Genomic DNA, 22,500 nt, shown 5'->3' on the forward strand with positions numbered 1-22,500 from the left:
TGTTTGGTCTATTTCCTTGGCGATTTACTCTCCGAGTGAGAGGCAGGCGCAGACTGAGCTGAGATGAGGCTTTATCAGACACCATTCCACTTCAGCCCCATCCCATTTTCACCTTATTATTCTCATTCTCTCTCTCTCTCTCGCTCTCGCTCTCTCTCTCTCTCTCTCTCTTCTCTCTCTCTCTCTCTCTCGCTCTCTCTCTCTCTCTATCTATCACTGTCTGTGTGTGTGCGTGTGTGTGCGAGCGTGCGAGTGTGAATGTGTGTGCGCATGTGTGCGCATGTGTTTTTCAAGTGTGTTTTCGTTTGTGTGTGTGTGACAGAGAAGGAGAGGAGAATAAGAAAAAAGAAGAGATGAGAGGAAAAAAAAGGAGAGAGAAGCGCAGCCATATGATACAGCCATTACCCCTCACGGGGTTCCATTTTCACCTCATGTTTGTCTCATTGCTGGAAAAAGCAGGTGATTTACTAAGCCTGAAGAGACAGCTGATCCCTATTCTCTCTGCACCGCCTCTGTCTCCCTGTGTGTGTGGTGTGTGTGTGTGTGTGTGTGTGTGTGTGTGTGGGTGTGTGTTGTGTGTACGTGTGACGTGCACACACCTGCAACTGCACGCTCGTTCAGACAACCCCAGGCTTCGTTTGTGTGCAATGACATATTTGTGAGTGTGAGCAGAAGAGTCTGTGTCTCTATGCTAAAGAAAACATTTTAACAGCAGAGTGGACCGCGTTCATCTCGTACGGTTGAGGACTCCCCGTGAGTGACGCACCGGCTGTCTTGTCTCATCTCTGCTTCCTCCTCCTCCTCCTCCCTTCCAGCTCCCTCTCCGAAGACCAGGCTCGGACCTGATGGAGCGCCTGGCTGAGAGGCTCAACCCTCCACGCCGCAGACCTCACCCACCTCGTACGTAAAGCCGTGTGTCACGCACATGCAGACAGACACACTGTACATGACACGCAATCATTTGTTTGTTTGTTTATTCAGACCCCCATTAGCTTTTGCACATAACAGCAGCTATTCTCCCCGGGTCAATAACACAGGACACAGTATACAATTCACACGCATCGCAATACATTTACATTAACATGAAGAAACAATGAATAACACGCTAAACAAAACAAACGCTGCAATTAGACAAAGCAAATAGACAGCTCCGACTGAATCCATCACGATCTAATTAATAGATATATAATAATAAATAATTTAACATAGATAGCCCGTGTGACCTTACTCCCCAAGGATGACGTCACAGCAAACATTTAAACACCAGCATTTGAAAACTCAACAAAGAACAGTCAAATGTGTGAAAGAATTATATTCGGTACAGCCCTATTACTTAGCAAAATGTATTTTTAAATAATACTCCTTTTAGCTTTTTCTTAAAACCATGTATATTTTATGTTGTTTGTATAATATTGGTATTTTACAAATGTGAGGCGCTTTCACACCTACGTCACATACAATAGATCTGGGCCACTTTTGCAGTCTTTATGTAGCATTTGACAGCTCAAGACGTCGCAAGATTTCTGCAAAAGTTCTAGAAAGGCATATGTGTGAACAAATGCCACAACAGTAACAGATCGCCTGGGCGCTGTGTTGTCGAAGTGTGTGAGCAATCACAAAGGTCTCAGGAGGTGATGAGTTTATTGCACCGTCTACATGGGACATGGGGACGTGATTAGAACTTGATAGCATAGCTAGCATCTGCCCACTCATTTGCGATTATTCATGACAAAACACATATCGGCCTCCTAACATCAGTGATACAGGCTATGTCGGCAATGTAAGATTTGAATGAATCTTCATAAGCTAACGTTAGCTAATATGTTCCCCCATTTCTAAGAAAACGTTCCCCCATTAAAATGAGGTCCTATGTTCCACAGCCCTATGTTCCCTCATTTCTAAGAAATCTTTCCCCATCTAGATTAGGCCCTATGTTACCACATGTTCCCCCATTTCTAAGAAATCTTTCCCCCATCAAAATTAGGCCCTATGTTCACTCAGGCCTACATCGCTACAGCACAGGTATGCCCATTCCCTAATGTACATAACATGTTGTTGCCTTGTTGGAATGGAGCTCTGCTCACCATGGCTTCTTCCTGGGGATGTGCACGTCCTGCTCATGGAACCCAAACACTCACATATCTGATCATATCACTCTTGCTCTGCAGTCCTTAACCTCTTCCACCTGTGGAATATTTTCTGAAAATCCGCCAAAATATATACCTAGGTAAATGGAATATTGCTCCACTTCTACAAGGGCCATTTGCATATTCTTATAGGGACATCTATGGACCTCAGGGAATGTATTCACAGTGTCAGAAATATTGTGTCTATTACTAGGCTTGCTTAAATTGTGATGAAACAAAGGAGAATATGAATTATGATTTTTCTTTGCATCTTTGACAGTGAATAACACCATGCTAATAATGACCAAACATTAAAAACTGCCACTGATCTCGTTCAGTACCTTCTTGAGATCATGTGTACAAAATATCTAAGTAAATGAATAAAGGGAAGATGATTAAACAGAAGGTTCTGTAGATACAGTACTGAATTCTCCCATCCGGACCAATGCAATTTGAAATATTATTATAGAATATAGAATAGGGGTGCGGACTAAGCGTTTGTCACCAACGCGAGAGACACTGGTATCGAATCCGGCTGTCAGCGTTGCCTCCGGCTTGGCCGGCCGTCATACTGGCTCAATTGGCAGAGTCAGCGGGAGGCAAGCCGGTGGGGTGGTATTCTGGTCGTTAACAGCGACTCCTACAGGTCGGTCAGGGCGCCTGCACAGCGAGGGAGGGAGATGGTGAGGGTAGTGTGACCTCCCACACGTTACACCTCACCAATGAGAATCCACACTGGCAGGTGAAAAGATGCTGCTGGCTGTCTCCTATGTCTCGGAGGAAGCATCTGATAGACTTCAGGGCTCACTAGACCAACCAGTGGGGGGCACATGCGAGCAACGACCAGGAAGGGGAGGGGGGAATTGGCATAACGACTAAATTGGAATGGGAGAAAAAATACAGAAAAAAACAGGAGCAGAAAAAGTGGATAACAAAAAAGAACATGTCACCTTGCAGCCACTATGATTCCAGGTTATACGGTTTGCAGCAAAGTATCTGTGTGTGTGTGTGTGTGTGTGTGTGTGTGTGTGTGTGTGTGTGTGTGTGTGTGTGTGTGTGTGTGTGTGTGTGTGTGTGTGTGTGTGTGTGTGTGTGTGTGTGTGTGTGTGTGTGTGTGTGTGTGTGTGTGTGTGTGTGTGTGTGTGTGTGTGTGTGTGTGTGTGTGTGTGTGTGTGTGTGCGTGCGTGTGTGCAGAGGACGTGGGCGTTTGTTGTTGTTTGTGCTGATCTCTCTGTGTGTTTGACTTCCACCAGGGAGAGAAATCAGGCCTTATTACCTCCAGACACACGCTGATGTCTCCATTGTATTCAAAACAGTGTCGCACTGTTATTGTTGATAGATAGATAGATAGATAGATAGATAGATAGATAGATAGATAGATAGATAGATAGATAGATAGATAGATAGATAGATAGATAGATAGATAGATAGATAGATAGATAGATAGATAGATCTGTTAATACAATTTTCAATCAATCAATCATCCCTGTGTCTCCAAGCGCTTCCAGTGCTCCCCAACCCCCTTCTGTGTGTGTGTGTGTGTGTGTGTGTGTGTGTGTGTGTGTGTGTGTGTGTGTGTGTGTGTGCATGTGTGTGTGTGTGTGTGTGTGTGCACGTGTGTGTCTGTGTGTGTGGGGGAGTGGGGGTTCTGTTTTCCCCATATTTGGGTATTTTGGGCATCTTCCGGTTCACTCTTGATCACGGCTCATCTGATCCACCTGCTCAGCCTCCACAGCTGCCTTCCATCCGTCCATCAACCCAACTCTACTCTGGCTTTCCATCCACTCGTCGCAGATCCTTGTTTCAGCTACAGTGGACCATCGCTCACCGGCCAGGCCCCTCCTCTCCATACTCCCTAACCAGCCGCTCTGCTCCCTAACCAGCTGCTCTGCTCCCTAACCAGCCGCTCTGCTCCCTAACCAGCTGCTCTGCTCTCTAACCAGCCGCTCTACTCCCTAACCAGCTACTCTGCTCCCTAACCAGCTGCTCTGCTCCCTAACCAGCCGCTCTGCTCCCTAACCAGCCGCTCTGCTCCCTAACCAGCCGCTCTGCTCCCTAACTAGCTGCTCTGCTCCTTAACCAGCTGCTCTGCTCCCTAACCAGCCGCTCTGCTCCCTAACCAGCCGCTCTGCTCCCTAACCAGCTGCTCTGCTCCCTAACCAGCTGCTCTGCCTCCTCTCCTCCATGCTCCCTAACCAGCTGCTCTGCCTCCTCTCCTCCATGCTCCCTAACCAGCTGCTCTGCTCCCTAACCAGCTGCTCTGCTCCCTAACCGGCCGCTCTGCCTCCTCTCCTCCTATGCTCCCTAACCAGCTGCTCTGCTCCCTAACCAGCTGCTCTGCCTCCTCTCCTCCATGCTCCCTAACCAGCTGCTCTGCTCCCTAACCGGCCGCTCTGCCTCCTCTCCTCCATGCTCCCTAACCAGCTGCTCTGCTCCCTAACCAGCTGCTCTGCCTCCTCTCCTCCATGCTCCCTAACCAGCTGCTCTGCTCCCTAACCGGCCGCTCTGCCTCCTCTCCTCCATGCTCCCTAACCAGCTGCTCTGCTCCCTAACCAGCTGCTCTGCCTCCTCTCCTCCATGCTCCCTAACCAGCTGCTCTGCTCCCTAACCGGCCGCTCTGCCTCCTCTCCTCCTATGCTCCCTAACCAGCTGCTCTGCTCCCTAACCAGCTGCTCTGCCTCCTCTCCTCCATGCTCCCTAACCAGCTGCTCTGCTCCCTAACCGGCCGCTCTGCCTCCTCTCCTCCATGCTCCCTAACCAGCTGCTCTGCTCCCTAACCAGCTGCTCTGCCTCCTCTCCTCCATGCTCCCTAACCAGCTGCTCTGCTCCCTAACCGGCCGCTCTGCCTCCTCTCCTCCTATGCTCCCTAACCGGCCGCTCTGCCTCCTCTCCTCCTATGCTCCCTAACCAGCTGCTCTGCCTCCTCTCCTCCATGCTCCCTAACCAGCTGCTCTGCTCCCTAACCAGCCGCTCTGCCTCCTCTCCTCCTCTGCTCCCTAACCGGCCGCTCTGCCTCCTCTCCTCCTATGCTCCCTAACCAGCTGCTCTGCTCCCTAACCGGCCGCTCTGCCTCCTCTCCTCCATGCTCCTTAATTTCCCCTTTCCCGTCTCCTTCTCCTTTCAAAATAAAGTGTTCTTTTTTTTTGCCCACATCGTCCATGTCTGTGTTCCGCGTCTGGCTCTCCCTCTCTGGTCCTGACACCCGGAGTGAATAGCCGTGACATTTGAACACGGCAGTGTTGATCGTAGATCTTTGATAATGGGCCTCGGTATAGATTCAGAAAGGGAAGGCGTTGCGCCGGTGTAGACCGGGCTTATGATCTATCCGTACCGTGTAACACCACGCCGTGATAAGCATTCAGGAGGGAGATACTGAGAATGCATTCGACAGTCAGGTTTGTTTTTCAATGTTTTTCCCGCCCCCCTCTCTTGGTACAATGATAAAAGCATATTTGCGTGGGAATGGAGAGAGATGGAGAATGCGGTGCACACTCATTGTGTCTCTCGCCGCATGGAAGAGTGTCTGAAAGCCTCCGTTCTGAATGTGAGCCGGCGGCGTGGCTGACTCTGGGTCAGAGCGTTTTTTTCCCAGTCAGGCTGCTCTCGCTCCGGCTGTGATGAGTTCTGATAGGGAGCTCTCGCTCCGGCTGTGACGAGTTCTAATAGGGAGCTCTCGCTCCGGCTGTGATGAGTTCTGATAGGGAGCTCTCGCTGTGATGAGTTCTGATAGGGAGCTCTCGCTGTGATGAGTTCTGATAGGGAGCTCTCGCTCCGGCTGTGACGAGTTCTGATAGGGAGCTCTCGCTCCGGCTGTGATGAGTTCTGATAGGGAGCTCTCGCTCCGGCTGTGATGAGTTCTGATAGGGAGCTCTCGCTCCGGCTGTGACGAGTTCTGATAGGGAGCTCTCGCTCCGGCTGTGATGAGTTCTGATAGGGAGCTCTCGCTCCGGCTGTGACGAGTTCTGATAGGGAGCTCTCGCTCCGGCTGTGATGAGTTCTGATAGGGAGCTCTACGCTGCGGCTCTGATGAGCTCTGATAGAGCTGATAGAGACAGGCTATTCAACGCGGCAGAAGAGGATCTCAGGACGAGTCCTTCCTCTGAAACTTTGGTTTTGTGTCGAGTGCAGTCATATCATTACCGTACAGTCCACACAAACTATTTCCCCCTACAAAAATGGTTCTAAAACACATTTGAGATTGTCCCCTTAGTGTGTCTTTTTCTTCATGGCTGAGAGGGATACAAGAGTACGAGGAGACACGAGAGAGAGAGAGAGAGAGAGAGAGAGAGAGAGAGAGAGAGAGAGAGAGAGAGAGAGAGAGAGAGAGAGAGAGAGAGAGAGAGAGAGAGAGAGAGAGAGATGGCAGGATTCAATGTCAGGCCACCAGGGGTGGCTCCAGAGGCGAGGGTCTTAACCGACGCCCCCCCCCCCCTCCCCCCCCATCTCTTTGGCGACACATTGCTAATGAGCAGAGGGCATTCTGTTGAGATGACGTAAATGTTTTGCCGCTTGGAGGCACTAGGGGGAGTGGGTTCCTCACTCACAAGTCCATGCGAGCTCTGAGCAGACACAGAACTCCCCCCTCCCTCCCGTCCGCCTCCAACTCCCTCAGAAAACACACACACACGCACACACACACACACACACACACACACACACACACACACACACACACACATGCACACGCACACGCACACGCACACGCACACACACACACACACACACACTCACACACACTCTCTGCCCCGAAGCTAATACGATAGTCCAAGTTTACACATCTGATAACACAGGGGACAGTGTGTGAACTTCGGGAGATAACTTATCTTACCTTAACTTCATTGCCCCGCGGTGCTAGTGCGTTTTTATTTTTTTTACCCCCCCCCCCTCAAGTATGTATAAAAGGCGGGGTGGGAGGAGGAGGGGCAGGGGTGGGTGGGTGAGGGGGCCGATGATGACATGTCAGTTCAATTTGAGATGCATCAAGATCCCTGGCAGAATACGATGGGCCAAGGAGAATGGGCGAGAGATTGTGGGAATATTGACATTTGCGATACAGAGCCCAGGTGAAGACGTTAGAGGACGCCATGTTTCTTTTTGAGTCGTGTGCCTGTGTGTGTGTCCATCCATGTACACGTGTGTGTGCAAATTTGCACACGTTTGCATACGTGTGTGCGTGTGTGTGTGTGTGTGTGCGTGTGTGTGTGTGTGTGTGTGCGTGTGTGTGTGTGCGTGCGTGCGTGTGTGTGTGCCTATGCACGTGTGTGGTTGTGCTCGGGCAGGCATGCCTCTGCGTGTCTGTCTTGGCTCACGCATCGCTCCTGGCCCGAGCCGCAGCTCCATGGCAGACGACAGAAGACTGATCATCTTCTCCGGAGGGGCTGGGTCACTTCTCTGACAGGCTGATGAATCCCCCCCCCCCCCCCCCCCCCCTGGTTCATACAGCGTGCCTGGAAGTATACACTGCCAAGTACACTTCCGAGGGGACATAGGGGCTGAGAAATGTCCAGATAATGGCTTGAGGATGGAGGGGAGGTGGTGGAGGGCCGACAGGTAGTGGACGTCTCACGTCACTTACTCGTTATTGAGCCCACCCGGCTTAGAAGGCAACACACTGTACGTTCTGGTATATTAACTCAATGGCCGCCAACAACGATTTAATACGTGTTAGCCCGCCAATTGTTGAATGCCAACCACGTATATATACGTTATTGGATCGTTATTTCTTTTATTCGATATTTCCATTCATAAAAATGCAGGCAGCTGTGTGTTATCACTGGGGATGGGTCTGAGATCGCAAAAGTCCAATTCCGCCGCCTAACGCCTTGTGGCCGCTATTGCACTCCATTTGAAACGGTGTGGCTTGGTGTGTGGGCCGAGCTGCGGCGTGCGGGCGGGGTCTAACTACTCGGGCAAGGCAAGCGCTTATAACGGATGCATCGACGAGGGTCGGACCTCCCCGGATCATGTTCAGTGCTGGATTACGTTGGCACCTCAATCGACATCAGTACTTGGAATGGCGATCAGATAATTAGAATATTCTTTTCGGGGCAGATCCTGGTCAAGGTAAGGACTATATTGTATCAATATTGCGTCAATCGAAAAACCCCTTCATGCTGATGGCGTGGTCCGTTGGTTGCGATCAAAGCACCCCCCTTTCATGCATCCATGATGAAACATAATACCGATAATCTAAATTTGATTTGAGAACAGTAGCTAGTCCAGGGAAGAAACAATAAAGTTTTTACTAGAATACACGTTGCCGGCCATTACGGAGCATTTTGGAAATGACACCAGACCGCCCTGAAACTATACTCATATTCACCACGGTATACAAATTATCTGTTTCTTGCATCTTGACTGGAAGAAACTCAATGACAATCGACTATATTATTAGATCCATAGCTATAATATATAATATAGCTTTAGGCCTGCAAACACAGCCACGTATCCCCATGTTAAAAGGCGATGGCATTTCAACCGTAAAGTAAACAGCGACCCCTGGCGCTGAATGAGTTAAAGGTGCTGTAAGTGTTTTTTTTTCTTTGTTAAAATAAGTAGTCTATGTGTTAAAATAATAGCTCCACATTCCAACAGCCATCACTGATATAAAGTGTCTGGTCAGTATTTGAACAAAAGATTTACACTTACAGCACCTTTTAAATAGGAGCATTAAAGGGCATTAAACCACCGATTGTTGCTGTGCGTGAGGACAGTTCAGTCGATAATGTTTTGAACATGCGCCGCTCTTTCCTGAAGCTAACACTGAGAGAAAGAACCATAAGATTGTTGACGTCACCTGGATGTCAAATTTGGGGCTGTTCGGGGCGCTCCAGTAGCACACCACATAGCGTGCTGAGTCGCGAAGCGGTCGTCCCGGGTTCGTTTCCCAGTCCCGGCGACCATTTGCCGCATGTCTTCCCTACCTCTCCTCCCGTTCTCCCTCTCTCCCTCTATCGGCCCTGTGTGGCCAGAAAAAGCTGAAAATGCTATAAATAAACGTTTAAAAAAAGAAAACCTGGGGCTGTTCCATAGACGATAAACAAATCTCCCAGATGAGGTTCATGTTCTCGTATTGGTCTGAATTAGTCATTTTAATTAATTAATGTTTATTATTGAAGCAAACATTCTTATTTAATTCCTTTTTATATTTAGAGGCAGCCTAATTTTCATAGCCTAATTGATCAAAAAGATGCACATGCTACTCTTTCTGTTTGTTTATTAAAGCCGGTTGATAGGCCAATGCAATGCTGTTATTATAGGCTACGATGGTGAATGGTGTCATTTTGATTTATTGTCGGTCAGCTGGAAAAAAATATAATAATAAATAAAATGTAATATACATTTTTTTATATAAATCTTTTGGGGGGTGTTACGACCCTGGCTCAAAGGGACGCAACAGAAGTGCAAACAGACACCAAAGCCTGTGTTTAAACCAAAAGACTACTCTAACAATGAATACTAGCACAAACTAAAGATCAAAGAATGGTGGAACGTGAAAAGTCTCTGTTTCCACACTCTCCTCTAGCCACAGTCAGGCTGCATGTGCGACTGAGGGACTGGCTTTAAGCTGCCAGGCATGTATCCAATCAGCAGCAATCAGCTAATTAGCAGCCCTCACCTGCATGCACAGTGACACAGGAGTGATCAAGCTCATGGTACATAACACCTCCCCCACCAAAATGGTTGCCCAAGAGGCAACCACTACACATCAAACCCGTAAAAACAAAAAATATTGTGACCCATTAGTTGTCAGGGCCACTACCACAACAGCGATAACGGGCCGGCCCCTGTCGAACACGACCATCAACCGTGTTGCATGCTCCCCACTGTGGAACATTCGCCAATGCTGTGTAAAACAAAAAACAACCCTGTCCCGACTCTCGGGCAAGCTAGACCTCACAAAAGGTTCCTCCACTGCGGTATATGGCTGGAGTGGGGCAGGCTCCTCCTCCACTGAGGCGTAAGACTTAGGACCCCATCGACAAACCAAGACCTTATCACATATGAGCTCCATTTCAACAGGCCCCTCCACTGATACCGACCTGTCAAAAATAGACTGCAAACCAAAATCAATATGAGAGCTAAGCTCACTGCGCTCAACAGGACAGAACACAGAAAAACAAAAACCATAGATCTCTGATACCACCACAGCGCCCATATCCATCCCACCTGGCACTGGCAGTTCAGTATACTGCAAACCGTGAACATCCAGAGTAGGATGCACCGCCTCAGGTACAGCCCCACCATCCCTGGAACATGGCAATACATCAGTCACAAAAGCGTCTGGAATACCATCCAAAATGGCGTCACACAAAATAACATTGTCCTGATCAAAATGGTTGCCACTCATCAGACCAGGTCGCGAAGGCGGCTCCTGCTCCACAGGACACAGGTAACTAGGTTGACTAGCACACCTAGTGCATGGCAGAGAGTCAGTGTGGACACGTGAATCAATGTCAGAATCATCAACTGACATACTGGGACCATCCCTGCCCACAAGTGAAACATCAGGAACAATAGAGCTACTGTGGGAAGGCTGGCAGCCTTCAACTAGAACGGTGTCACATGAATCAACAGCATCTCTCATAGCATCCTTCCCACACTCATCCTCCAATTTGTTCGTGGCCTCAGCCACCGTACAGGCTGGGAAGACCTTGAGACACTGCGCTGCCAAATCATCTCCTGCCACAATCATATCCGGCACGCATGTCAACTTTGGTTTCACCACCGGGCCTGACACAAAGGCACAATCAAGAGAATCATTATGCAGAGGTACATCCACAGTGTGCTTTCCAATAATCTCAACAGGTTAACTTTTCAATTCAACAAAGAATGTGTCACTAAGTGTAATGTCACAAGTCGAAGTATCAACAACATCACTTTTGTCCTTTGATATTGCCCGTGTCACAGCACGCACAGGGAACACTCCTGGATGTTTCTGTGTCAGCTCATCAGGGACCTCAGAAACCACAGGAATGGGAGTTACAACTGGAGTAGCCAGCACTTTGTCACCAGCCAAATCATTCCCTAGAATGAAGGACACCCCTCTTATGGGGATGTGAGAACATACCCCCACAACAACATTGCCTGATACTAAGGGAGAGTTGAGTGTGACCTCATGCAAAGGTGCATCCACAAATCCACCTCCAAAGCCATGAACAACGACACCGGAATGCAAAGAAGACTTTTCTGAAAACGGCAAAATCCCCTCCAGAATGAGGGACTGAAAAGCTCCGGTATTTCTCCAAATTGTTATAGCCTGTTTGGACTCTAGTGCATCAGTCAGGGAAACAAATCCATCCATCATAAATCTTGAGGAACCCTCAAGCTCTTTGTCCACACGTTTGATACTTTCCCCATCACCCTCTAACGTTGGCATAGGTGTTCTGCATACGGTTTCTACCAGAGCCACCGTTCTGACATTTTTCTGTTCAAGCACCGGGCACCCAGCAACGATATGACCAGGCTCTTTACAGTAGAAACATATAATCCCTTCTGGGAATGCACTAGCAGAACCACCCCGCCTAGGAGGTGAAGTAAACTGACCAGCAGACACAGGTTTTGGGAAACGACCCCCCTGAAAAGGACGCCTATCCCTGGACTCAACACGGTATTCCTCCACAAAAACGGACTTGTGTGTCAACACAAACTCATCAGCGAAAACAGCGGCGTCGCCTATCTTCAATACCCTACGCTCGTTTAGATGAGTGGAAACGGTATCAGGAACACATCTTTTAAATTCCTCTAGGAGAATCAACTGTCTAAGCTGCTCTCTTGACTCTGCTTTCTGAGAGGTGCACCACCTGTCAAACAGGTTCTCCTTCTCTTTTCCAAATTCAACATACGACTGTCCCTCCGACCTGCGATAGCCTCTAAAACGCTGACGATAGGCCTCGGGGACCAACTCCACTCACCCTCCGCCATACCAGATAGTAGCGGAGACACGTCAGACAAAAGAGGCTCCTCCACCCTCGCCGCAAGCACCTGCTCCCTAACGAGTAAAGCCCTCAAAGCAACCAAGGCAGTTGGTTTCAAACGCTTCTCACTGGCAGTAAGCTCCACCTTGTAGTGCACAGCAAGCTCCAGAAGCTGTTCCTTGGAAAACCTTTCCAACACCTCATCAGAAGGGTGATCAACAAAATCCTTAACGGAAGCCATCCTTACTGCACCAGCGCTACAACCTGCTCACTTTAGAGATACCAAAAGCACCCTAGCATACACACAATTTACCTGAAGAACCACTAAAGAACCACTGAAGAACCACTGAAGAACCACGAAGAACCACTGAAGAACCACTAAAGAGCCACTAAAGAACCACTGAAGAACCACTAAAGAACCACTGAAGAAACACTACAGAACCACTGAAGAACCACTGAAGAACCATAAAGAATCACTGAAGCACCCCCTGTTAGCGTTAGCATGCTAATGCCAATACTAATAACTATAAGGAGAGGAGTCAGCTTTTGTGCCTGTCTGCCTGTGTGATCGGCGTGCGACGTGGTGGAAATGTGTGCTCTACTGAGCGCACCTTTCTAGTTTGCAAAAAAAAAAATTAAAACAACCACCCTGAAATAAGTAGATGTGTCATACGCGCAGGAGGTCAGGTGCTAATAGGTAGGCTATCCAAACACTGAGTTACACTCAAAACAAAAAATTAAATACAACAAACAGATTCAAACAGGTGCCCCTTATAACCTGATATGACTACTTACAGCTTCTACATCTAAACTGCAGTCAAACGGCCCACCACACGTCTACCCTAAAAAAAAAACTACATCAGGCCCTACCACACTACCTGTATTTTCTGGCACCCTAACCTACCTACCCTTAAGCTAACGCCCTGTAGACCTAACCCTCTTCAACCACACCTGCTACCAGCCAAATATCATATTGACCATCCACCCGTCAAGTATATGGTATGGTACAAGACAAGTAGATGGTACTAATCACTTCTATGACTGCCCCAGGAGTAAGTAGTGCACAGGAAGCTAACAAACAACCAGAAAATAATGTCCCTACCTACATGTGGTGTCCACTAAACTATATATTTTAACAGCATATAAGTAGTCAAATCAAATTACAAAAAATAAGGGCATACTCACCTGTTTGACGATCGGCTCAAGCCCCCACGTTACACAACATGTAACGATCACTACCCACACTATAGCACCACGACACCCCATGCAAAAAAAATAAAAACACCAAACAAATTCTAGGGGTATTTGTTTCCAAATTCACTCCCGGACGAGCGCCCAACTGTTACGACCCTGGCTCAAAAGGACGCAACATAAGTGCAAACAGACACCAAAGCCTGTGTTTAAACCAAAAGACTACTCTAACAATGAATACTAGCACAAACTAAAGATCAAAGAATGGTGGAACGTGAAAAGTCTCTGTTTCCACACTCTCCTCTAGCCACAGTCAGGCTGCATGTGTGACTGAGGGACTGGCTTTACGCTGCCAGGCATGTATCCAATCAGCAGCAATCAGCTAATTAGCAGCCCTCACCTGCATGCACAGTGACACAGGAGTGATCAAGCTCATGGTACATAACAGGGGGGGGGGGGGGGAATATTAGAATATTCTATATTATGAAATTATGAAACACGAATTTTCGAATAGCACTTTTGCTAGAAAGTCCCATCCCTACCGCAAATCCAGTGCCCCGTTCATCGTCTATGGAGCAGCCTCCAACTTTACATCCAGACGATGTCGCGAATTCGAGGCTTCTCTCTCCGAGTTCTAGCTTTAGGAGAGAGTGGCGCCCGTTCAGAACATATCGACTGAGCTGTCCTCGGGTACAGGAACATCCTACATGAACTCACAAAGCGGAGGTAATTCCCCCTTTAAGTCACAGTTGACTTGTTCCTTTTTGGCGTTTTCAAGTAACATTCATCATCTTCTCTCTACAGAGATGTAATGCCTTTAATTGTGACTTAGGAGGCAGGGTTGGGTTTGCCTTCCTCTGTGGATCGTTTGCGTGCCTGAAAAACCACTCTTCCTCCGCGAGCACTGCAGGGAGTTATTATAGAGTCTGCTTGGGGTTGTTCGATTTTATTTTGTGGCCTAACCTCTGGGACCTTAAACATTTATTCTGCTCCGGGGAGAGGAGCTGTAGTGTTGCTGACTCGTTGCTAGAGAGAGGAGAGGAGAGGAGAGGAGAGGAGAGGAGAGGAGAGGAGAGGAGAGGAGAGGAGAGGAGATGAGAGGAGAGGAGAGGAAAGGAGAGGAGAGGAGAGGAGAGGAGAGGAGGGGAGAGGAGAGGAGAGGAGGGGGGAGGAGAGGAGAGGAGAGGAGAGGAGAGGAGAGAGGAGGAGAGGAGTAGTAGTGTTGCTGACTCGTGGCTAGAGAGAGGAGAGGAGAGAGGAGGGGAGAGGAGGGGAGAGGAGGGGAGAGGAGAGGAGAGGAGAGGAGAGGAGAGGAGAGGAGAGGAGAGGAGAGGAGAGGAGAGGAGAGGAGAGGAGAGAGGAGGAGAGGAGTAGTAGTGTTGCTGACTCGTGGCTAGAGAGAGGAGAGGAGAGAGGAGGGCAGAGGAGGGGAGAGGAGAGGAGAGGAGAGGAGAGGAGAGGAGAGGAGAGGAGAGGAGAGGAGAGGAGAGGAGAGATGAGAGGAGAGGAGAGATGAGAGGAGGAGAGGGGTAGTAGTGTTGCTGACTCGTGGCTAGAGAGAGGAGAGAGGAGGGGAGAGGAGAGGAGAGGAGAGGAGAGGAGAGGATAGGAGAGGAGAGGAGAGGAGAGGAGAGGAGAGGAGAGGAGAGGAGAGGAGAGGAGAGGAGGAGAGGAGAGGAGTAGTAGTGTTGCTGACTCAGGGCTAGAGAGAGGAGATGAGAGGAGGAGAGGAGAGGAGTAGTAGTGTTGCTGACTCTGGGCTAGAAAGAGGAGAGGAGGAGAGAGGAGAGGAGAGGAGGTGGGAGGAGAGAGGAGGAGAGGAGAGGAGTAGTAGTGTTGCTGACTCTGGGCTAAAGAGAGGAGAGGAGGAGAGAGGAGAGGAGAGGAGGTGGGAGGAGAGAGGAGGAGAGGAGAGGAGTAGTAGTGCCACTGTTGCTGACTCTGGGCTAGAGAGAGAAGAGGAGGAGATAGGCGAGAGGAGAGGAGAGGAGTAGTAGTGTTGCTGACTGGGCTAGAAAGAGGAGAGGAGAGAAGAGGATGTAGTGTTGCTGACTCATGGCTAGAGAGAGGAGATGATAGGAAAGGAGAGCAGAGGAGAGGATAGAGGAGAAGAGAGGAGAGGAGGGGAGAGGAGTAGTAGTGTTACTGACTCAGGGCTAGAGACAGGAGAGGAGGAGAGGAGAGGAGAGGAGAGGAGAGGAGAGGAGAGGAGAGGAGAGGAGAGGAGAGGAGAGGAGAGGAGAGGAGAGGAGAGGAGAGGAGAGGAGAGGAGAGGAGAGGAGAGGAGAGGAGAGGAGAGGAGAGGCAGCGTGGCTGCATGAGTAGAGCTCCGGACTTATGATCAGAAGATCACCGGTTCGAGCCCCGGTCAAGGCTGTTGTCGGAAAGTGGTGTTGTTGTCCAGCAGGGGGCACTCTGTCCTGTGGATTAGTCAGTAACAATGCCCCTGTTACGGTGATAAGGACGTATAACTGCGAGTGCCGTCCTTTGGATGAGACGCTAAACCGAGGTCCAAGTTTCAAGTTTCAAGTTTCTTTAATAGTTGTCATACAGAAGTACAGAATACTTTCATACAAAATGCTTCTTACTGTTACGCTCCAGAGACTGTGCTAGACAAGATAGTATCAAATAACATAGTATAGCATGTAAATTAGAAGTAGAAAATGAGGTCACAGTGTTCAGTATAGACATATGTACAATGTTCGATGCAGAATAGACGTAACTGAGTTACCATATAATATACAATACTATGCAGTGTACTAATGTACAATACTATATAGTGCAAAGCAGAAATGGGATGAGGTACAATTTAGGTACAGTTTACAGTAAGGTGTACGAGTTGTAGTGCAATCCTTCATCAATAAATATAAAGTGTGGGGAGTGGGGGCTACAGTGTGTTTGTTTAAAGTGAGTGTGTGCTATAAAGTGTGGGGAGTGGGTGCTACAGTGTGTTTGATGGTTGTTGTGTAGTGTTCATTGTTCGTTGAGCAGCCTGATGGCCTGGGGATAGAAGCTTCTTCTGAGTCTTTCTGTGCTCGCCTTGAGACTCCGGTATCGCTTGCCTGACCGCAGCAGTTCAAAGAGGCAGTTGTTCGGGTGACTGGAGTCTTTAATGATTCTCTTAGCCTTGCCCCTGCACCGCTTGTTGTAAATGTTCTGAATCTCAGGACACCTATCAGAGTAGGGGGTCTCTGACACCAAGGCCACCTAATCATCCCTTCCTCTTAATTGGCTGGTATCAATCCCTGTCTCCTGAGCAGTGTTAATTTCGTCAGCTATTTAAAATGTTTGTTTTAGTCTTAGTCATGTCTCAAATGCTCTTTTTCGTTTTCATCATATTTAGTCACCTTTATCTATTTTTTGTTTAGTCAAGTTTTAGTCAACTACAGGTCTGAGCATTTTCGTTTTAGTCTTTTTTGTTTAGTTAGTTTAGTCTCGCCACTCAGTTACAGCCTCATAAGTTGGCGTGAGCTTTTTCTAAACTAAAAAAGCGAACGTTAGTGGGGGTCATCCCTATGTTCCCCGGGTCCTATGTTCCCCGATTGATTGATTGATTGATTGATTGGACATTTTATACATTTTTATTATTTTATTAATTATTAATGTCCGCCTTGTTTCGAACTGGTTAAGCTTAGGCCCTCTTTCGAAGTTGGTTAAGGTTAGAGTTTGGAATCAGGGCTGGTGGTCTGACTATCTATCACTACCGGGGAACATAGGACCCGGGGAACATAGACATGCTCCCCGTTAGTGCTAGCTGGTTAGACTTATGTAAACTATTTAATGTGTTCTATTGTGGTGGATCAACATAATGTAGCGATCCGTCATGCAGTAATGTAGGGAAGAAAGAGGAGAGTTTCCTTTTCTGTATGGTGCTTTATTTCCAGCCCACTAGGAGGTTTTACATGTTGATACTTCCCTTCTCATACACAACACAACTACCTGCTAATACGCTAGCTTCACAACAACAACAACAACAACAATGTAACATCCGGTCCGTCCTCCCATATCTCCCAGGGGAAACAACACCCCCAGCATAACAGTGGTGCCCCTAAGACCATACAACTAGAGCGACACACAAAACCCCAGAACATTACAATAATTCACCCACAGAACGATGTGTTGGGGATAAGGGTTCCGCACAGACAATTATGTTTGTTACTTTCCTGTCTGCAAACAAGTTCCTGTTAGCAGTAAACAGTGTTGACGTCGAAGTTGATGTTGAATAAACGTTTAGCAAGATTTTATTTTGCAAACTACATTTTGTGTTGTCGTTTTTTAGTCAACGACATTGCATGAATAATTTTGTCACGTTAGTGTCACATGATCTCCATTAACGCGACGTCTTGTCTCGTTGTCGTCAGGGGGAAAAGCTTAGTTCGTTGACTAAATGAACACTGCTTCTGAGCCGGTCAGCCATTGTGTAGTGTGATGTGTGCCTGGTGCCAGTGTATGGCAGCCATTAAGCCTGCGTAGCCCAAGGTTGGGTGCTACCAGTGGTGTTGGAGGAGGCAATGTCCACCATACATTGTGGGGAGCGCTTTGAGTGTCTAGAAAAGCACTACATAAATGTAATGAATTATTATTATTATTATTATTATTATTATTATTATTATTATTATTATTATTATTATTATTATTATTATTAGAGGAGAGGAGGAGAGAGGAGATGAGAGGGGTAGTAGTGCTGCTGACTCTGGGCTAGAGAGAGGAGAGAGGTGAGGAGAAGAGGAGAGGAGAAGAAAGGAGGAAAGGAGATGAGAAGAGAGAAGAGGAGAGGAGAGGGGAGGAGAGGGGAGGGGAGTTGAGAGGGGAGAGGAGAGGAGAGGAGAGGAGAGGAGAGGAGAGGAGAGGAGAGGAGAGGAGAGGAGAGGAGAGGAGAGGAGAGGAGAGGAGAGGAGAGGAGAGGAGAGGAGGAAAGGAGATGAGAAGAGAGGAGAGGAGAGGGGTGGAGAGGGGAGGGGAGTTGAGAGGGGAGAGGAGAGGAGTAGTAGTGTCTGGGCTAGAGAGAGGAGAGGAGTAGTAGTGTTCCTGACTCTGGGCTAGAGAGAAGAGAGGAGAGGAGGAGCGCATGCAGGGGTGTTGTATACACACCAGTTCTGTATCGTATGGCTCCGCTCGGCGTCACTACTGCACTGTACCTCGCTCGTGCACGCGCACTGAATAAAAAATTCCACAATGTACCTTTACATCCCAACATCCGTCTGACCACACCCCTATCAGCTTACCTTCATAAGCAGGTGTGTGGCCACCTACTCGCCTCCTTCTTCGCTTTCACCACAAGGAAGTGCCTTCGGTAGATCCCCACTTGACGAGGTTGCTAGTTGAAGAAAGTTGAGACGAGTTTACATTGTGCTTATTTTTTTCTTCTCTCATAAATATTCAAGAGAAAAATCGAAGTCATAATGTCTACTTCGGAGAGTCGTAGAACCACTCTTCACCAGCGGTTCTCCATTCCCACCTCCGTCGTGCGTTCTGGTGCGGGGCTGTTGCCGCGTTCGTGGTCGGCAGCCACGCCCGGTAGGCATCCGATGGGTAGTTTGCCTCTCCGAGGAGCCAGTGCACCGGTGCCGTCGCCTCTGCGATGGCCTGGTCCTGGCTCTGGTTCCGGGGAATCGTCCGTTGTTGAACGGCCGGTTCCGTTGGTTCCGGAGGATTTGAGACGCAAGCTTTTTGCGTCTGCTCGGTCCCGTCGCAAGATGGTGTCCTGCAGACGTGAACGGCCTGGGTTTGGGGAATTGCTGGAGACCAGCGAGGATGCGTCGGTCTCTAGCTGCCCAATGGAAACAGAGGATTGCATGGTAGAGGCGGACGGGTTCTTGTTTGAAGGCCCAGTAGAGACGAATATCCCACCCGTCCAGGTAACACTGGAGGGGGGTGATATGTCTCCTTGGGGCGCCTTGTTCGAGGATGTCAGGGAAACCCCTCTGCCTCTTCGGTAGGATGCCCTACTATCAGCCACATCAGACTGTGGCTCCTTAACCAGTCGCAGCCTGCTGCATGTGAGGGATGCGGGTTCGGTGGAGGAAAGTCTGCAGGGGGAACTGCAGGCTTTGTTCCCCGAGCTTATGGCGGTGGCAGCCACTGCCTGCTCCTGTCCCCGATGATCTAATAGGTCATCTCTGGCAGCGTCGCCCGGTGAGAGGGGTGGACGTTGTCTACCCATTTTTCCCCTCAATGGGGGCCTATGTTCGTCGGGGCCAGGTGGTGTCCCACATCATGGGCCTCACTCCCGCCTACGTACCAGTTACGCGGGTGGTGGGTTTGGTTGAAGGTATGAGAGAGGGTGTGCCACGGCTTGATAGGCCGATGGCCGCTCTCCTCTGTCCGGATGTGGTGTGGGAGCCGTTATGCAAGCCGGTTCTCCAAGGAAAATCGGCTAGGCGTTTGGCGTATTGGAGTGACCAGTCGTTCATCGCGGGTACACAATCGCTGGCTGCTTCGTCTAATATCGCACAGCTGGCAAGATTTGTATCCGGGATAATGACGGGCGGCACGGAGCGGTCGGAGGTACAACATGATCAGCTCACCCAGGCGGCAGGAGCTGTCCTGCATCTGACTCAGGTGCAGGCCATAGCCTCTGGGAAAGTGCGCGCCCTGGCAACTCTGATCCAGCTCCACCTTTGGCTGGAGCAGGCCCGTGTGCCGGAGAAGAAGAGGGCTCCTCTTCTGACGGCCACCCTCTCCGATGCTGGACTTTTCGGGAAGGCCCTGCAATTGATGACCTCAACATGCAGAGAGATGGCAGAGGAGAGATCCGTGCTCCAACCCCATTTTCCACCTCCCGTCATCGCCGGTGGAGTCAGAAGGCTTCCACGTCCTCGAGCTTCCTCTGCCGTGGCTGCCAATGCCTCCGTCGCCACTGATGGCCCGTCGACGAAGGCCAGGAGGAGAGACGGTGCTGCTGCTGCAGCCGGCCCATCTACGACCGGAGGAGACGGTAGGGATCGACGAGACCAGCAACCGATTGCCTACCGTCCCTCCGGGGCTTCTCGGGGTGGCAAAGCCTGAGCGGCTCGAGGCAGCAGACGCCGCTAGACAGTGACTTTTTTCCCCATGCTGTCCCCTCTGTTTACCCCTCCCCGGCCCTCTCATATTACTTGTTGATTAAATAAAAAGTCCCCTAAAAAGGGGGACTGTATTTTTTGGTTAAACAAACTGTGTGTTTCTTCACCAAAACATATGATGAGGTTGCAAAGTGTGAATCTACATTGGTATACATTGATGGATGAGTTACGTTCGTGTTATGAGATTAAAGCAAGGTCTGCAGCATTCACTCGGTTATAGTAGGGTTTCTATCTCGGCCTGACGCTCCACATGCAGGTAGAAGCTGGTTGTATGGTCTGTTGCTTACACACGAAGTAATGTTGAACTACAACACTGTTGTGTTAGTTGCAGTAATGCTCGTATACACACGTTCCACGGCCTAGCCGTTATACTCTCTATCAGTGTTTTTCTATGTACAACATGGAATGCGGGTGTAGGATTCACACACGCACACGACTTGGTTTTGTTGTAAACCCTGTTCACATTCTGTGGGTAGCATGCATTGTATTAGCTTGCGCTATTCATTGGCATTCTACCAAAGGTTTCATATACTACAGTTGTTATTGTGTGCAGGGGGAAGGGTTTTGTGAGGGGGTGCCGAATAAACCCCTCCTTCCCACTTGATTGGTCAAATGGGTTTTCTCATCTCCTGTTGGGCCAGTCAGGGCCAAGCCGTTAAACGCCTTGGCTGGGGGGGGGGGGGGGGGGGGGAAGGGTTGTCCTGACTATGCTCCTATTACAAACAGGAGTTGTGTGTGGGGTTTCCCCCCGTCATAGCATACGATACGTTGCTATGACGATGGCTTCCGTGAGTTAGATCTTTAAGTAAGGTCTGTTGTGTCAAAGTGTCGGGTTAGAGCGTAGGACTTACGGGTCCGCTACGCTCGATTTTATGTGTAACTTGAGTCAGTTGGTCACGTGACTCGCAGTTGCCATGGCTTTTTCATTCTACGACTCACGTGGGAAGGCTTTCTGGGGAATTTCGGTCTAAATCCTCTGTGGAAGGGGTGACTGGATGTAAAAATATAAACAGTTTTTACCCTCGGCTGTGTAGACTGGGATTCATACTGTTGGTGCTTCCTTCTTTTTTATTAAAAAGAGTTGGAGTTTAGGAAGCACCACACCCCTCTTGTCGTTTCCCCTTGGTGCCTTGGGGATTCACTGAAAGGTCTAAATAGCCTGTTCATTGATGTGGTTGTGTCCCGACGCACGTTAAGTGCTAGCTCGGGGTGTTCTGTTGAAGATCAGGCAGGTGACTAGCACGCCTTGGTTGCTTGTGGTTAAAACAGCGTTTTTATAAAGCAACTGGGATGGAGGTTTTTTCCTCTTCCGACGACCTGTATTGGTTATCGACGGATTCTCCTTCATATCTGGGGGATGATGACGGAATGGATCTGAACATATGTAGAGGGGTCTCACGCCCTTGGGGTGGGCCACCAGGCGCGGTTCACACCGACCGTCTGGGTGGCGCCTTCTTTTCATGTTTTAAGATCAACATGCATATCTGCCCCTTCTCCTGGAGTAGGCATATCGGCGTGGTTAGGGCACGGGACTGGTTCTGGTCACGCTGGTCCAGGTCAGTTAAACCCGTTGTCCGCCGGGGATGCAGATCTGCTGTTCTGGTACCCTGAGGGACTTGTGCTTTTTTCGGGGGGAAAAATGCCAGGTCGGTCCGGGTGTCGCAGGGTTAGGCGCTATGGAGACCCTTGTTGGGTACATATTGTACTCTGCACTGTCGTAATGGCTTACGGCCATGCCAACCTGTACACGCCCGATCTCGTTCGATCTCGGCCGCTACGCTGGTTTGGTCCTGATTAGTACTTGGTTGGGAGACCGCCTGGGAATACCAAGGGCAGTGTGCTTGGGGCTGGTTCTCCATTATTTTCGCTCCTCTCTCACGCGTGGCGTGAAGGGGGCTGTTGGGGTGGTCTTGGACCTCCTCTGGTAACTCTGTGCTTCCCGTGCCGCCGGGCCCGGTCCGAAGTAATGTTTCGTCGACCCGTAGGCCTGGAATAACCCTTTTTTGAAAAACTGCAACACTTGTACTGCGGTATGATACCCGCAGGTGTGTTTTGGAGTTTTTCCTGAGGGGTTATAGGAACAACCACAGCATAGGGTAACGACAGGGTGGTTGGTTCCCTGGTGTGTTGGAGCAGTGTCAACTCCCGGGTTGTCCGGTTGAGTGTGCCCCTGCACGTTCATGACGTCTGCCAATCATGTCA

At 49.3% G+C, this 22,500-nt stretch overlaps 1 protein-coding gene across 1 annotated transcript in view; it reads left to right on the forward strand.

Annotated features, from left to right (window-relative positions):
- The window catches only part of ptprn2 (protein tyrosine phosphatase receptor type N2), a gene marked incomplete at its 5' end in the record, with an annotated part of 334,392 nt that overhangs the window by 150,872 nt on the left and 161,020 nt on the right, over nt 1–22,500 (forward strand). The window contains 3 exon segments of the mRNA XM_084325818.1: nt 816–835; nt 838–872; nt 874–914. Coding sequence (XP_084181944.1) covers nt 816–835; nt 838–872; nt 874–914 — 96 coding nt within the window.

This window comes from Notolepis coatsorum, assembly GCF_963971535.1.
Source record: "Notolepis coatsorum genome assembly, chromosome: 12".
Classification (NCBI taxonomy): domain Eukaryota; kingdom Metazoa; phylum Chordata; class Actinopteri; order Aulopiformes; family Paralepididae; genus Notolepis; species Notolepis coatsorum.